Genomic DNA, 17,874 nt, shown 5'->3' on the forward strand with positions numbered 1-17,874 from the left:
GGAAGGGCACCATAGAGGCGGAAGGAGCGCGAGCGAGCGCGGCGTCACTCCCACAATGCCCCGCACAATGGGGCCGCCGGGGCCTGAGCCGGAGCCGAGCCTGGCGGGGCCCGGGGGAACGGGGTGAGTGCGGGGACCGCGGGCAGGGGAGGAGCCTGCCAAGCCACGCCCCCCGCCAGCCGGCATCTCCCCGCGGCGGCCGGGGGAGGGGCGCCGCCGGGGGCAGCCCGCGCGGGGCTCGGGAGGAGGGGGAGCCCCCCGCGCGCGCGCTCGCAGCCGGGGCCGCCTCCTGCCCTGCCCCGGGGCGGCGCGAGAGCCCCGCCGGCCTGCGGCGAGCCCGGGCCGGGGAATCCGCCTCCACGCCGCTGCCCTGGGCCCGGACTCCGGGCTGCGCGCGGGGGGGGGGCAGAGAGCTCGTGGCTCGCTGGAGCGCGACCTTTGCCCGTGCCCCGCACCGCCCCCAGCCGCGTGCCCCGCACCCGTGGCCGGCCTGCCCCTGGCTCCGTTTTTCAGCTCCAGCGCTGGCTGCTTGTAGGATCTCCAGCCACGGAGCCCCCGCTTCGGTTCTGCCCTGGCCTCTCCCAAACGTTGTGCCCGCTCTTCAGAAGGAGCAAGTGATAAGGGAGAGGCTGGTTAGCCTGACCTCAGTCCGCAACACTATCCTGGGGTCGGCGATGGAAATGATAAAGAATAGGGATATAATTAAATGCCAGTCAACATTCAACGGGAAATGGGTCTTGTCAAATTTGATTACATTCTTTGGGAGGAGGGAGGGAGGAGTTGAGTTGCTGAAGGTAACTAGATAGGCAGGTTTCAGAGTAGCAGCCGTGTTAGTCTGTATTCGCAAAAAGAAAAGGAGTACTTGTGGCACCTTAGAGACTAACAAATTTATTAGAGCATAAGCTTTCGTGAGCTACAGCTCACTTCATCGGATGCAGGGTGAGTGAGGTAGTATTTATTAATCAAGATGTAATAGATGCAGTTTTGTGAGGCATTTGACCTATTACTGCATGGCATTTCAATTAAAAAAGAAAGCACTCTACAAGCTCAGTAAATCACATGTTAAATGGATTAAGAACTGACAGCTTCATGGTATTTGTCAGTGAGGAATCATCAGCTGGAGGTGTTTTAAAGGGGGTTCTGCCGCAAGCGGTTCTAGGTCCGATGCTATTCAACATTTTAATCTATGATGTGGAAGTGACTACTAAATTACTGGTAAAATTTTCTAATGACACACAAATTGGTGGAGTGGTAAATCTGGAGGAAGACAGGGCTGTCACACAATGCAGTATGGATTGGTTGGTAAACTGGCCCTATTTCAATAAACTGTGTTTTTTTTAAAATACAGGCAGAGTAAAGTGTACATTTAAGAACAAGGAATGCAGGTCATGCCTACAGAATGGTGGGGGAGGGGAGGGGAACTGTGTCCTGGAAAGCAGTGACTCTGAAAAGGATTCAGGGATGAGAGTGGACAAGCAAACAACATAAGTCCTGCTGTGATACTGTGGTAAAAAGGGCTAATGCATTCCTTTGATGTATAAACAAGGTATAACGAATAGGAGTAAGGGGAGACACTTTTACCTCTGTATACAACATTAGTGAGACAGATACTAGAACACTGCAGACAGTTCTGTTGTGCACATTTTAAAAAGGATGTTTAAGAATGAGAGGGTGCAGAAAAGAGCACAAAATTATTCAAGAGCTGGAGAAAATGCTTTTGTGAGGGATTTAAAGAGCTCAGGCTGTTTAGCTTGTCAAAAAGAAGTTTGAAAGATGACAATTATAGTGTATAAATATCTTTGAGGATAAAATAATGGGACACCTGCCAACCAGTAGCTGACATGAAATTTGGGATTCCTGAACACACTGGGAAAGAGGAGGGGGGGACCAGCACATTGCTACTGGATTTTAGAACAGGGGTACCTTAGCTTCTTTTGTATCCTCTGCCTGTCTAATAGGTGTCTGGTAAAGTTTTCAAGATAATTTGTTTTTATATATCTTTCTTAGTATGACTTCAAAACATCATGCTTATAGATACTTATTCTCCTGGAATCCTCCCATCCCCACTATTTTCTATCCTGTCTGAGGGAACTATTTGTAGTTTCATCCTGTATCCAGGACCAATTCTTGTCTCATCTATTTATAATGTTCATGGGGCTCTGTTTTAACCGAAGGACTGGTTCTTTCCCTTCCTGGCTGTAGATCTGGCCCACATCTGGCACAGCTGCTGATGTGTGGGTACAAAGTTCCTCCCTCATATGTAATCATTGAGAAGGGGTTAGAGAGTTTGATGCTATTTTAAGAAGAGTTTCTCATGCTGCTAAATTTAAAGGAGGAGGATATACTCCACTGTGACTTTGTTAAAAACAGCCATTCAAGTTAACCCTTTCCTACCACATGAGGTTGTGGAGATGTACAGGCAACAACAGTATGAAGGCAAAAGAGGGGACAGATTGGAGTCAAATCTCCTATTAGAGCTGTAGTGAGAAATCCATGAGAGTTTTTATCTACTAGCAGAAACCCTCCAAGAGGAACCAGAAAATCCATAGATCCATAAGGATAGTCAAATGTGTAGTTTTGCTGAAAAGCAGATGTTTTGACTGCCCATGATGATGTATAAGATCAGGTCAGACTGTAAAAGAGGGACTGTCTGTCATTACAGCAGGCTTGTTGATCCAGATAGCCAGGAACAATTCCATGTATGGTGGAAAGAAAATTCTAAGACTAGTCAAACTCTGAAACAGAGGCAGCCTACATTAGCCTCCCTCAGAGGATCATATGTGCTTGTCTTATTGACCCACTTAGAGAAACTCATATTTGCTCCACAGGAGCTGCTTTTGTTAGCTCACCCAACTGCAAGGCAGCTGTAGAATACCAAATAAAAAAATGGAATTGTGGAATTTCTGCAACAGATGATACAAGAAGGGAAGCCCAGCAAAGCCCAAGAGCAAATCAAGAGTGAAATATATGAAGAAAGGGACTAGGATGTTAGCTTGAAGAAGCAGATGACAAGCTTACAGGAGTAGAGGCGTGACCTGCCACTGTGTTCAGAGAAAATGAATTCACCAGGCAGCACTGACTTTTAATACAGTAGTTTAAGTTATGTGATCAGATAATGGTTGTTACGTGGGAAAGTTCTAACCCTCACCTCATTTTATTCATAAACAATTAGTACAAGTGCCTTTAGGACCTCCATGAGATTAAGGGAGGAAGAGGACGGGTGAGAAGGTGAGCCGAGACTTGAGAATAACTCTCTCTCTCTCCTGGGTAGCCCTCTGTGCTAAGAATGCTCCAGCCTGTTAGGAACAGTTCTCCTCACAGAGTGGATGATTGGATAGCAGGGTGAATCTCCCATCCAGCTTTTACCAGAGTGGAAGCACTCTCAAACCAATCCCTTGTACCAGGCCATGTTGTATTGTGTTCATTCAGAACAAAATGTAATCAAGGGAAACAGAGGAGAATTTCTTATGTCAATGGACCAGAATAATATGAGTGGCTTCATGCAGGCTGTCGCTAAGGTATATTTGTACCCATTTGGGTGTGCAGCTAGAACGACGCAGATAACATGTTCTGTTGTTTCATGTCCCACATGTTCTGTTTCAGATGAAGATTTCTTGCTGTTAAAGTCATATCATTGCAAAGGTTCCAGCTATACTGGGTCAGTGTAACAGCAAGTCATCCACAGGTATGAGTTCTGCTTAACATGGCCCCGTTCTACTAGGCCTGCCATGACGGCATTTTTTACCAGTGTTCCTACCTGGATTCAAGATGCAAAGCAGGAGGAGGAGGAGGAGACAGGCTGGAAATTAGTCCCCAGGCAAAGGGGTCGAGAGGCTGAAAGTCAAGGCAAGTGCCAGTGTGAAATTTCTGGGACCTCCTTTACCAATGTGGACAAGCTGAGAACTCACACGTTCACTCATACGGAGCAGAGACCTTACAACTGCCCTCAGCTACACTGTGGGAAGGCCTTTGCATCCAAGTACAAGCTCTATAGGTAGGTGACTACACTGAGTGCCTCTAATTAACAGTTTTCTCCCCTCATAGAACAGGGAGAATCCCAAAACACTTGGGTTTTGTCATATCTAGTGGCAGGGTGGAGGAGGGAAAAATCTTTGTTACGTTGCAAGTAAAGTGCCGCTGTTATCAAATTTCTTTAGCCCCTTCCATCTGAAGACCTCACATGACTGTAAAATTTAAGTCCCAGGATAAGAATTTTCTGTTTTATTGATGAAGATATTGAGGCACACAAGTTAATCTTACAAAGCAAACAGTAGGCCAAGAATAGCATTCAGGTCTCAAATCCTCATCCTGTGCTTTAATCAAAGACCATTTCTCTCCCACTTAGTAGTCAGCCATGAAGAGCCAGACTTTGGTGCTGAAGAATGGGATGGGATCATTAAATTTGCTAAATAAGTTCACTGTGAAGATAGGGTAAAGAAAATCCATCTAAGTTTCAAGTAAGAATTCAGCCCAAATTGGTAGTGACAAAAGGTTATCACCCTCTGCTGGCTGCTGCTGAAATGCACTGCTGGTCTCACTCCAGGCCCCAGTAGACAAGTGTCCAACACAAAAACTACCAAAGTTGGCCCTAGCTAGTTACCCTGGTTGTCAGGCTCAGTAGAGAAGGCAAGAACTGAATGGAAGACTAAAGTATACTTGTGTAGATGTGATGCCTTCTGTCAGGTCTGAAACAAAGGGTATTGTGACGGAAGTTTGAAACGCTACTGCCCATGATCCTTTACTGGTTTTGGGGATGGAGGACTTGTACACTTCTAGTGCTGTTAATGCAACTCCTTTAAAAAGCACTAAAATTTCACACAAGATTTTAAACAAAAAAGTTTTGAGGGAGCAGGGGAGAGCTTGCAAAAGCAGCACTTACTGTGCTGTAGGTTGAACACTACCTAACTTTCCTTCTCTGTTTTCCTCAAACAAGGCACATGGCCACACACTCTGCCCAGAAGCCTCACCAGTGTATGTACTGTGAGAAAATGTTCCACCGGAAGGACCATCTCCGCAATCACCTGCAGACTCATGACCCGAACAAGGAAGCCCTCCACTGCCCTGAGTGTGGGAAGAACTACAACACCAAACTAGGCTTCAGGCGACACCTGGCTATGCATGCAGCTGCCAGTGGTGATCTGAGCTGCAAAGTGTGCCTGCAGACCTTTGAGAGCACTCAGGTCCTCCTGGAACACCTCAAGGCTCATTCCAGGAGGGCATCTGGTGGAGCAAAGGAAAAGAAGCACCCGTGTGATCACTGTGACAGACGCTTCTACACACGTAAAGATGTGCGGAGACACCTCGTGGTGCACACAGGGCGGAAGGACTTCCTGTGCCAGTATTGTGCTCAGAGGTTTGGGCGGAAGGACCACCTGACCAGGCACATGAAGAAGAGCCACTCCCAAGAATTGCTGAAGATCAAGACAGAGCCAGTTGACATGTTGGGTCTCCTAAGCTGCAGCTCAGCTGTAGCAGTGAAAGAAGAGTTGAGTCCAGTTTTATGTATGGCATCCAGAGACATGATGAGTGGTAAGAGCTTTCCTGGCATGCTGCCTATGGGCATGTACAGTACACACCTCCAAGCTATGCCAAGTTCAGGGATGCCCCATTCTTTGGTTCCCAACTCTCTTCCAATGGGAATGAGTTATCCTCTGGAATCTTCTTCTCCTATCTCCTCCCCACCACAACCTCCTCCGAAGTACCAGCTCGGATCTACCTCATATTTACCTGAGAAACTACCCAAAGCAGAGGTGGAGAGCTTTCTGTCAGAGCTTCCTGGCAGTCTGTCTCTCTCATCTGGTGAGCCTCAGTCCTCCTCACCTCAGCCAGTAACTCTGGACGAGACTCTGCTTTCCAAGAGCCCTGCTAACCTTTCAGAGGCTCTCTGTGCTGCTAACATGGATTTTTCTCATCTTCTGGGCTTCCTCCCCCTGAATCTTCCTCCATGTAACCCACCTGTGTCATCAGGGGGGCTAGTCATGGGCTACTCACAGGGGGAAACCCAGCCATTGCTTACCACTTTGCAACCTCAACCTCAAGAATCTCCCGGAGCTGGAGGCTCCCTGAACTTTGGTCCCCTTCATTCATTACCCCCCGTCTTCACCTCCAGCTTGAGCACAACCACCCTGCCACGTTTCCACCAGGCATTCCAATAAGATGACTGTGGCACTAGTCAGTGGGTCTTCCGCTAATACTTGCTCAGAGAGCCCTAAAAATGCACAACTCTTGTACTTCTCTGCTGGGATGTGAAAGCTTTTGAAAGCTGTTTCAGACAGGACGATTCTGGTGTCTGGAGGGAGTACTTGTAGACTGGAACAGCAGATATCCCTGTGCATGTCCCAGTCCTCTATAGTGAAAAGGTTTCAGCTGTATTTTTTTTTTTTTTCTAATTTTTATCTGTGAATCGGGAGCCACACTTAGCACTGACCTTCCCTGAGGTTTTGGAGCCTTGTTCCTCTTTGGGAAGGGATTGAATCTGAGGAGTTGGGGCTGTTTCAGCTTGGGCAGACTTGGACTAACCTTTTGAAGAGTCCAGCTTCCATTCTGTGTTACCACATTGCAATCCTGGTATTACAGCCAGTACCTGCAGGTGAATCAAGAGGAGGGGCAAGTCCAGAGACCTATCCCACTTGGAGCAGACAGGGGAAGAGCTGTCCTTCCCCATTACCCCCATCCCATCACCTATACAGCTTATGCCATTTTGCATCAGTGTTAAGCAATAATGATAACATCAACACGATGGATGCAGAGCACCTCATTTCTTTTTGCAGAGCCATCAGATTAGACTCATTCCAGTGAATTTTTTTTTAAAAAACACAACATGAGTCTCTTTCCATCATTACAAAAATAGGAGACACCAGTGTACATTGGTTTTGTATCTGGTGTAGCTAGAATACTGTTTACACAATGAAGTCAGGTTGCACTGATTTCTCTTCTTCACTTGTCACATTTTTCCCCCATGGGGAAAATGAACTGACTTAGACTACTTCAGCTTCTGCCATTTTAAATGGTAGTTCTTTGCACATTCCCTTTGACTTCCCATATGCGTCAGAGGGGGATGGAGCAACTTAGACATCTGTCTCACTTTTGTGGTGTATGAAGTGAGCCCTTTTAAAAAAACACCACAACCACACAGATCCTGCCTCTATATTGGAAACCAAAGCACACGAAAAAGCAAGGTTTAGAGCTAGTAGCTGGCAGCATCCAATGCTGTCATACAGGAGACCGAGGTTTGGGAGTGATCTCTGGACTTCTGCTCCATAGGTTAGGCATGGAGATGAAGGACAGTGTATGAGCTGACATCTTTTCTGCCACCATTTGCCAGGGTCAGTGCCCTTCTGGCTGATCCACAAAGCAGCGTCAAGAGACATATTTTGACCTCCACAGTGGAATGATAGCATGCAGGAGTCAGGAGAAAACAAAACTGGCCCTAGTTTTGTTTACACTTAGTCACTGTATTTGAACTGTTTCCCCAACACTAATTGTCCTAACAATAGTTGAGGTCTCTGGGATTACAGTCCCCCTTCCTCTCCTCCAGCCTGGAGTTGTGGGCCTTTTTTATTCCTCCTTTCTCCTGCCATACCCCCTGAACCCTGGGTTCCACTTCCCTTGCTCCCCATCATCTACAGCCCTTGAGTTCTCCTTTGTGGGATCTCCACCAACTGATAGCAAAAAGATTAAACTTTTAAGGGCCAGTGGACTCCTAGTCTGATCAACTCCGCATAGTCTCCTGTTCACATCATGCTCAGTAGCCCATAATCTTGGGTATGTTAAATCCAGCTACGTTTTAATGCACATCTGTGAACACACACATGCAGCTTTTCGTACCTCAGCATGTAGGAGCATAACAGGCTATGATAACCCAGGGAGTTTACCAACATCTCTTTACAAACCCCCCAAAATAGAGACCTACCTCTATCCTGTTATCATAACTCCATAAATGAAGTCAGTTACTGTCCCCCTGCATTCTCTTCTTTCCCTCTTCACTTCAGCTGACACATTTTTTGCTTTCATCTTCAGCCATTTGTCTCAAACCCACAGTGTGCAATTAGTTCTGTTTCATTTGCTCATAGGCCTGGCTCTTCCTCCACTTTACTAAAAAATTATAGGAAATCCTTGAGTAAAGTCTTCCTAACCCCAACTGGTGAACCAGCTAAACCTTGAAACATAAGGAGTGATAGCCCTTGTCATTTAAAGTTTAGCCAGTGAAACTGCAAATGCTACTTTCGTTCATATCATTGTAAGTTTTTACCTCAGCAATATCCTGTGAAAATGAGTTTCCCTGGATTAAAAGTAGTACTTCCTTTTATCCATTTTCAAATGTTGCCTTTCAAATTTCAGCAAGTGCCTTCTTTTAATTTGAAACAGTAAAGAGGGAGATCTCAACTGGTCTTCTCTTAACCATTCATTATTTTTAAATACCTCAGTCATGTCTCCTATTTTTCTCTTTCCAAATTAGTTTCACAGTTTCACTTTAAGTCTGATTCTTGTCATACATACATATATAATTTTAAACAAAAGCAAAAATGGGAAAAAACTTCAGAGAGGTGATCAAAACGGAAAGCGTTATTTGGATTTATGCAGTGCCATAATAATTTTTCGTCATCTCTATATTTTTACCATCTGATTCTCTTTGGGGTTTTTTTTGCCTTCATTGTATTTTGAGAAGAGGTTTTCACTGAAATATCTTCAGCGGTAGCCAAGTCTACAGCCAGGCAAATGCCTCCATTTTCTACAAATACTCTCTCAAAGAATCAATGGAATTAATTTAACTAGTATTTGCACCACTTGGTTTGCTTTCCATGGCTATTCTAGCAAGCAAGTTTACAAGCATGTTCATATATAAAATGATTAACCAACATTAGGGAATATATTAATGGAAAGCAAGTTTGGAACTCAAACCAACTGTTTACATTGGGAACTTGATGCAAAAGATTCATCCTGACCCAGAACAGGTCCTATTGAGTTCAATGGATATAGAGGATCAGACACCAAGTATGCAGATAAGATTAAAATGCGAAGTGCTGCAAATACCGTTGCAGACAGAGAAATAATGCCGAAGATCTAAAGAGATGGGAAATAACTAAATGAGATTCATGCAGGACAAATGCAAGTTAAAACATCTTGGGGGAAATAAAAAATTGGAGAGGAGATATTTGGAACGCAATATTGTGAAAAAGACTAAAGGGGTGATAGAGGACAGCAAGTTAGATGTATGTTTACAATGAAATAGGGATAATGAGACAAAGGTTAAAAAGTCAATATCAAAAGTTCAGAAGTGCCTTTTAAGAATCTACATTTGGCTTGCTCCTTGGTAGACCCCATGAATCAACTTCTTGACTTCAGCCCTGCACCATGCCTGATCATGCTGTGTCCTAGAATACTGTATGTTTTACTGTATGTACCACTGTATACCAGAAGGGCATAGACAAATTGAGTTTCAGAGGAAAGCAATTAAAATGGGTAAGTGGCTGAAGGGGCTCATTTTAAAAAAGAAATTAATAGAAATAGACACCATGTAATAACCCTCAAATTTAAAAGACCTAGGAGAGAGAAAGGAATTACTGAGGATAGTACACGGGGGAAAATAAGGTTAAATAAATAAAAGGGAAAGTTTTGGTTGAATAGCAGGAAGGACGTCAGTCTCCCAATGGAAGTTAAGATGTTTCAGACCAAACCGGCTCAATTTTAGTACACATACAGTAAGGAATAACCCTGCACTGCCAAGGAGGTGGGCTTCCTGGTCCTCCCCAGGCTCAGATTTCTAGAACTGGGAGAACGTCATTCACCTAGATCTTTTTTCTGAGGGGTTACAGCTGGTTCAAGAACCCTTCTGTATGCAAGTAGTGTAAATAGGAAGAAAATGTCCCTTACTTTGCATTTGTCTATGCTGAATTTCATCTCCCACTATGTTAGTGACTTACCTGGTTTTGCTAGGTCCTTCTTGAGTGCCTCATAATAGGGCCTGCTCTTTAACCTGAATAATATTGGAAAATCACCTCACTGTTCATCCTCTTTTCCAGGTTAAGTAGATGGTAGATTTGATTACTTTTGTTTGGAAACAGCTCTTTGTTCTTTTAATTCCTTCAGCACTGACAGGTGAACAGCAGCTCTCTAGGGGACTTACTGTAATTCATTCTGGAGTTTCCCCATCACTCCTTTCTGACATTGCTTCTTCACTTCACTTCCTGGGGGGGGGAAAAAAATCCTGCAGAAGGCATTTCCCATTGTTTTCTGTAATGAAGACTGGGGCAAAAAAAAAAAAAAAAATCATTTAAGATGCTTTCCCATTCTTCCTACACTCTGGTCATCCCTTTTACTCCCTTCCAGACCCACTGATTCTCTCATGGGCTAACTCTTGGTAGTTAATTACTCTTCAGGTTCCCCTTAACCACATTTTGATAATTTTCAGTTGACCCAGATTGTAGGTGGTTTTCTTCTCCGTAATGATCTCAGTAATTATGCCCATAGTCCAACATTGTCACCCCTGACAGCAACAGCCGAAGTCTCTTTAAATTACAACAGTTATTAGACTTATTGGCTTGCATACACAAATCCTGCACCAATCAGGCACCTAGTATCCAGAATGTTCTATCCTGGGAACAGATTACTGTACAAATTGATTAATCTCCCTAACACACTATAAATGCACTTCTCCCCCCACAAAACAGAGTGGAACCTGCTTATAGTGAAATGGTTTGCACAGGACTGTTTCATTAAAAAGGTCTTTCCATCCTAGCTGGTCAATATTTCTTCATCTCTGCTCCTACAGCCACTTGTATCATTTCAATCTCCGCCCTGAGAAGGCTGATACCTGGGATTCTGAATACGGCTCATTTGATTTTTAGTCTGTGCTGAGAGGCAGTGTTGCCTAGTGGAGAGAACACTGGATTAGAACTCTGGAGACCTGAGTTGTTTGCAGATCTACTGCTGGGTGACCACAAGCAAATCACTTCTCTCTTTTTGTCAGTTTTCTTATCTGTAAAATGGGTATAATGAGGATACTTCCCTCCTTTGTAAAGTGCTTTGAAATCAATAGATGAAAAAGCACTAGGTAAGAGATACGTCAGTAATAATACCCAAGAGTTCTTTCCTTTCACAGGACACTCTTGTTTCCAGTCCTGGACCTCATTTTCCAATGTTATTAGTTCTGTTCCAGGTTCTCACTATACTGCCCAATAACGAGTTTGTGTTTGTCTACCTTAAATCTATAGAGATTGACTTTCATTTCCTCATCCTGTTCTGGGTTTGCTTTATTCTTTGAGGATGCCAGCAGATTGCAAACCAGAACCTTTGTTTAGAATCCAACTGTACTCTGAGTCACACTGTTTTGGCATGATTCTCATTCCCACGGTCTCAGCAAAGGCGAGAGCTCTTACCTACCACAGCAGTTTGTTAACGTACAGCCATCCCATCTAAATACCCAGAGCCATCTCTTCCCCACATTTGCATAGACTGTTTCTTACTATACACTTCCTCACCTCTCTATAAAGGCAGGTTCAGCAAAACTCTGAGTTGATCACCAAGGATATTAGACATTCAAAATGGAGAACACAAGAACTTACTACTTGGGATTTTTTTAGTTTTCCAACTGAAAGTACATTTTGCTTCCTATGTTACTAATAGGGTACTTGAAACTATATATACAGTCTTAGAAAAAAATGTGAACAGTATCTCCTCATACATGACACCAGGTGCTCACTTCTTTTGTATGCTGTATATGTCCCTCTCCCACCCATGCAATCTTGCTTCCCACCAGCCGCATTTACGAAGTGAACACAAAACTTGGAAAACATGGAAATCATTTCAAATTATGTTCTCACAACATGCAGCAAGGGAAACCAGTGGAAATGAGCAGGACACAAAGCCCGACAGAACAAAACTTAGAGAATTTGGGATTTTATTTTCATTTATTAAACAGGGCAGTTGCACAACTCTCAAAGTGAAAGCATCTGAACTTCCTTATTTTTTAAGACAAGCATATTTTAACAAATTCTTCCACTCCACTGCTGTATTCTTAATGATTAGCACAGGCACTGCATCTTACCCTGAAAATGCTATAAAATCAGAACAAACAGGTCTATTGCATAGGATATGCTGAGATAATAAAAGGAAAGCTCTGTGTGAAACAATTTCTGCAGTACAGGAATACCACAACATGTGTCACTCAGAGAATGGGTCCCAGTTAAAATTAAATATCCAGCTGAAAAGACCAGTTCACATTTGGCATCTGCACCAGCAAACCCAATTTCTTTCTGCATTTTGTTGTTCCTTTTCAAGGTAATGTACCATTAAGGTTTCCACTTGTGGAATTCACCAGCACATCCTGCTCAGAGATGTAGCCTTTAGCAAGTTTGGAGAAAGAGCTGAAATTCAGGTTCTTTCTGAATGTTGAAGTCTGCGTAGCAGATTTGATTGCTTATGCTGGAAGCCTCATGTCTTGAGCTTATGAGTTCTCCCCACCCCCTTTTTAGTGCCTCATTAAGTTCTTGGGTTTTTTTTTTGTAGTTTTCCCTAATAACTAGGAGCTGTTTTAGAAAGTTTTGTAACATTTGTATCAATATTTTACTTTAACAAGGATATTTAACTAAAAGAAATTTGCCTTAGTGTAGGTTCAAAAACTGGGTGGTGACAAGAGGGAGAGTGTAGGGAACTTCTGGAAACCACCCGGATTCACCCCTCGAAGTAGTCAAGCTCTGAACCTGCGGCTGGAGGAAAAGCTACAGTGGCCTTCACAGCTATGGCAAAGTCAGGCTGAGGATCCTCTTCAAGTCAGGGTGAACTTTGTCACCAGTGGAACAAATTCTGCCTTCAGGTTCCAGTACAAGGAGTGGGACCTCCGAGGGCAGTATCTGGTCCAAAGGCTGTGAGCTCCCCTTTCTGAAAGCAGCAACTTGGAATTTCTCTTCTGCTGTAGCTGGGGTGGAAGGGAGTCAGCATCTCTTCTTTTACCAGGGATGCAACTCAGCCTTTTCCATGCTGCACTTTTAGAGCACAAAGTTTCCAACTTCCATTCCTACCGCCACAGCTGTCAAGGCCAGCAGCTTCCCCTCCTTAAAGCTGGATTATTTTTTTTAAAGAAACTTTCTAGCACTTTTTTTTTTTTAAACAAACAGTGAATAACCTTTTTATAGGAGTATTTTTGGGCTTTATATAAAACAAGGTTTTAAATTGTAAAATATCAAGTGCCATTAGGAAATGTACAGCTCATCTCTGTTAAATTAGCTTTTCCACTGTCTTACAGAATTAAGTCCAAGATGAAAGGGTTTTTTTATAATGAAGATTATTAAAAACGTTTGAACTGTCTGCCTTGAACTTGCACTTTTTCCTCAGAGGCTGAAGCCCAGGGTAGATCACAAAGCTTCAATTCTCAACATGGATCCGGATGTACTTTTAATTTCTGCCTTCACATATATGGAGTATGTCTGAGCAAATGGATAAAAAGGCCATTCTCTTGTGTGTCTCTTTATGGGGCTGGTTCTGTTTATTTTCTATCCATGAAGGGACAAGAATACAGTATTTTGGAGGCTTACATTTAAACACCCTGGTCACTTGATTAAAGCTATAGCTACTAGCAGTGTTGAAACATGACTGTTGCTGCTACTAAAGTTCTAGCACCATTTTCCTGACCAGCGTGAACAAAACTTTTGTTTACTTTCAAGGAAGCATGCTAGCCAATTCCCCCATCTATACTATACAAAATCAGTCACTCTGAAACCTGGTGTTATAAACAGGATCCTGCTATAGCAGCCACATTAGTCTGTATTCGCAAAAAAGAAAAGGAGTACTTGTGGCACCCTAGAGACTAAAATTTATTTGAGTGTTAAGCTTTCGTGAGCTACAGCTCACTTCATTATAAACACAGTAATCAATGCAGTATCAACTTGTAGTGTAGGCTGGAATTGTACTCAAGTACTGAATGAGATTAAAATATGCTTAGATCATACAGCCACACTGCAACACTAAACCACAGCAGGGAATTTTCACATTACTGTCCATAGCCTGCTTGAATTTGTAGTGTAGACAGAACCTGTAATGCTTCTCAAAAAAAATCCCTATTAAAAGTACTAGCGACAATCTTGTTTTGACCGTTTGTTGGTAAGGCGATAAACTGATACGGTGACAGAAACTGATAGGTTCTGCTGAAGCTTTTAAATCAGGAATCAGAAGTTACCAGAGGCAATCCCTTAAGTACCAAGGGATGGAAATTAAACAGCTATGGTATCATAAATAATACTTTACATGTAAGGCACTATTAAGAGCACTTCAAACACTAATGTTTCACAGTACCCATGTTTGGTATCTTCTTCATTTTACATAGCTTCCCTGGGTCACTGGTCTCACCTAAGTAACTTGCACGACCACACACAGCAACTCATTGGCAGAGCCAGGAATAGATCCTACAAGCCTGGAACTAGTTCTGCTTTAACCTCTACACAGTCCTCCCTCAGCAGAAGCTAAGAGCTCTACAAATGAATCATGATTTCCATGGAAGTGAAGAATTCAGCACCTTTCCTCTCCAGGGACTTCTGAAGCGGTCTGCATTTCTTGAAAGCTTCACTAGCCCAACAACCGTGCCCAGATCCAGACAAAATAACTGGGAATGGTGGGAGGAACCATGCATCCTCTCAGAAATTTCTCTTCATGAACCTAAAACCTGGGTTAGTCACTGCCTAGACTTCAAATTGCTGTTTTCCAGGCTAAACAATGTTGCAGAAACCCCAACAGAAGAGTCAGATTGCCACTTACTGACACTCTACCATCCAAGCAAACCATTAATTGATCTATGCAGGAAGGCAGGTGCAGATCTAATTTCTTAGCTTGACGTTCCTTTCTCCCTGCAAAGTTCCATATATTATGTTGTACAACTCAGCCCAGCCCAGGTTCATTGTATAGACAACAACAAATTGTCACTTCCTAACCACAAGTCAGTCTGTGGTGAGCCCTGTAGGGTTTGTACATCACCACCACAGTAATCAGAGCTAAACATGGAGATCCAGCTCTCCTCTTTTTGGGACGGATACTTTTGGGAGACTTGGCTAAAGAGTGAAAAGACAGTCCCTGCCTAGCCAGTCACTGAGATTTAGGGTGAAATTGCTGCTTTAATAATTTCACATGCCTGCACCATGCTGCAACAATATTTCTGAACTCAAATGGCTCTTCCATCAAATCTTCAATCACTTTATAAATGTGATGCGTAATTCCTTAACCCCAACCATAGGAGTATCCTCTCCATTTTACAGCTGACAAAACTGGCAGAGAGAGGTTAAGTGATTTGTCGAATATCACACAGGAAGTCAGTATCATAGCCAAGAACAGAACCCCAACTCATGTTTTAGACACAGGATTGTGCCTCAGTTCCCCTCAGTATGAAGAACATGCTGCACTGGGAAGAGCCTATACATTATTACTCCAGCAAACTTCAGTGTAAAGTGAGGTTTTCTCCCCAAGTAGATTTACATTGTACTTCCTATTGCAGTTACACAACAAGCTTTGTTGTCTTTTAAGAACAAAAGATTGGGTCAAAACAGATGTTATGGGAGAGAAGACCACGAAAGGCTGCTCACACAGGACACTAGGACAACAGGACGATGGAATATTTATTTACAATAGGACACAGAATACATACATTAATTCAAAATACAAAGTAGAATACAGAAAAAACAGTATGGAGGGAGGGAGAGAAATTAATGCAGGCTGAAACTCTCCACTAGGAAATCAACCAGAATCTGAGAGAGAGAGATATTTCAAATTAGAGATTACTAAGGATCCCACACAACAGTTAACTAGTGTATCCCATGCCCCCCTTTCCATCCTTGATTCCGGGCTGGGTAACTGAAGATTATTAGGTGAGAAGCAATGCAGAGAAGAAGTTGAATGGTTTGGGATTCTAGTTCTCCATTCTTCCTGCTTGGGGAAGCAAAAGGTCACCATTAAAAGTCAGAACCATTTACACAGCCCCAGTGCCGACTGTTAAGGTGATACCCACGGTATAGAAAGCCTCAAATATGTGCGACTCCCTGTTAGCAACAGAGAGTTTTTGTTTGGAGTCGCATCTATTCTGTCTAAATCGTATCACTGTCACCTGTGACAGAGCAGAATATTTGGAGATTTTTTTTCCCGTCCTGTTGAAGAAATAAAAAGAATTCTTATAACTCTGACTAATGTCACCCCATAGATCTGGGGATGGAGGAAGGCTTCACTGCAATTTGGGCCTAGATTTGCCAGCGGCCGATAGTTTTGTTTTAAATGAGTCAAATAAAAATTCAAATGTATTTTTAAAAGCGCCTCCCATGGCCAGAGCCAGGCATGCAGATATGGGAAAGGAGGAACCCCCTATAGGATAGCACTCCTGGGCTATTCCCGAGGGCTCATCACATTTGGTAGCGAAGAGTGGAATACAGGTTACCAAGGTGTGAATCTTCCCTGCTCCCTGGAGGCAGTGTCTGAGAACAGGAGACAGGAATGGAGAGCGGGACCAGCCAAGAGACAGAGTAGATGGGATGCACACCTCCCCTTTAAGAAATAGAAGTGGGAGGAAATCCTCAGGAACCACTCACTCCATCTCCCCCTGGCCACTATGCACTTTGTAGTAGACATGTCCCCAAAATGAAGCAGAGATTTCTTGGCACTAAAGCAACACAGTAACGAGTTTCTCTACATAGGGTTTATCTAACCTTAGAGGCCTCTCTTAATTAGTAGGGCTGTCCCATTTCCACAGATGGCCAAAGAAATTAATGGAACAAAACCACGTGGCAATCTCAAATGTTCTCCAGGGTACAGGGCCTTGTGCTCTAGAATCAACAAGTATTTACGCTGCTCTGGTACAACTCCATGTTCTTCTTCATGCTGCCAGGAAAGGCGACTCAGGTCTTTCAGAAGAGAAGCACTCCTGACCTCCTCTGAGCTCCTCCAGTTTATGCATCTGGGATGTTGTATGCTGTCCAAAAGTAGGGGGAGGAAGAAATGATGCAGAGGGTTACGGTTCTCAAGCCCTCTCAGAGTGAAATTGCACTTGCCGGATTCTGAATGGCACCTCCATGGAACTGTAAACCAGTTGGAACTAAAATTACTGTAGTCAAAGCATGCCAGACGCATTCATGTAGGGGAAGCCTTTGAGGTCCTTCTAGCTCACCATGGACTGAAGCACCCTCCACCTCTTCCAAGCAGAACCAAAGCAGGAGACAAACCCTGTGTGTTATTGGTCTGAAGACTCTCCCTGAACCCAAGTGCCATAAGGGCTGAAAAAAAAAAGTTTCACAAACGTTTCCATTGCTGTCTCAAATCCATTCGTTATTCAACAAACAAAAGAATGAATGAGCAAAAAAAAAAAAGGGGCTTACTTACATAGAGGGGTATTTTTCTGCTAAAAATCCCTCAAAACTGGAATAAAATAATAAAGTTAAAATGCAAGGTATCTACACACCCCTCCCCCCAGAAGTAGCCCCAGAATCCATGTACGCTGTGCCAAAAGTTACATTCCAAAATGAGTAGGAGTTATTTATTTCTCTTGTCACTCCCCCATTGGGTTTTGTTTCCTTAAAAGAACTGGGAAAGGATCTCCTCTTCCTTTCCAGGAGGAAATGCACACAGAGGTGTCTGCTTTGTGCTGAGTCTGTGCATCTTCAGTCTATTTTCACCGCAGCATAGATCTTACGGACAAACATGTAGGCTGCGTAGAAGCCAATGGTGCCAGTGAGGAGCCAGAAAGACAGGACCATGAGAGCAGTGTAGCCAAAATAGAGTAAGGAGGGAATGAACTCAACGATATCCAGCTAGAATAGATGAGAGAAAGCGAAGTGAGCCTTAATACAAAGTGATGCTAAGAGTCAACTCCCCAGCTCAATCAATGGCCTATTCCTCTTCCACAAGAGG

At 43.6% G+C, this 17,874-nt stretch overlaps 2 protein-coding genes across 4 annotated transcripts in view; one reads left to right on the forward strand and one right to left on the reverse strand.

Annotated features, from left to right (window-relative positions):
- Positions 1 to 3: 3 nt before the first annotated feature.
- The window catches only part of PLAGL2 (PLAG1 like zinc finger 2), a 26,658-nt gene continuing 8,787 nt past the window's right edge, over positions 4 to 17,874 (forward strand). The window contains exons 1-3 of one of the 2 annotated variants that reach the window (XM_043496042.1): positions 4 to 123; positions 3,604 to 3,994; positions 4,934 to 5,529. In XM_043496042.1, coding sequence (XP_043351977.1) covers positions 3,729 to 3,994; positions 4,934 to 5,529 — 862 coding nt within the window. In that variant the 5' untranslated portion in view covers positions 4 to 123; positions 3,604 to 3,728. Of the gene's footprint in view, positions 124 to 3,603; positions 3,995 to 4,933; positions 13,306 to 17,874 lie in introns of those variants that run through there. The other variant, XM_038369124.2, reaches the window with a different exon arrangement.
- The window catches only part of TM9SF4 (transmembrane 9 superfamily member 4), a 25,525-nt gene continuing 23,232 nt past the window's right edge, over positions 15,582 to 17,874 (reverse strand). For both annotated transcript variants that reach the window (XM_038369122.2, XM_043496041.1), the window contains one exon: positions 15,582 to 17,774. In XM_038369122.2, coding sequence (XP_038225050.1) covers positions 17,625 to 17,774 — 150 coding nt within the window. In that variant the 3' untranslated portion in view covers positions 15,582 to 17,624. The remainder of the gene's footprint in view (positions 17,775 to 17,874) is intronic.

Source organism: Dermochelys coriacea, chromosome 13 (assembly GCF_009764565.3).
Source record: "Dermochelys coriacea isolate rDerCor1 chromosome 13, rDerCor1.pri.v4, whole genome shotgun sequence".
NCBI lineage: Eukaryota > Metazoa > Chordata > Testudines > Dermochelyidae > Dermochelys > Dermochelys coriacea.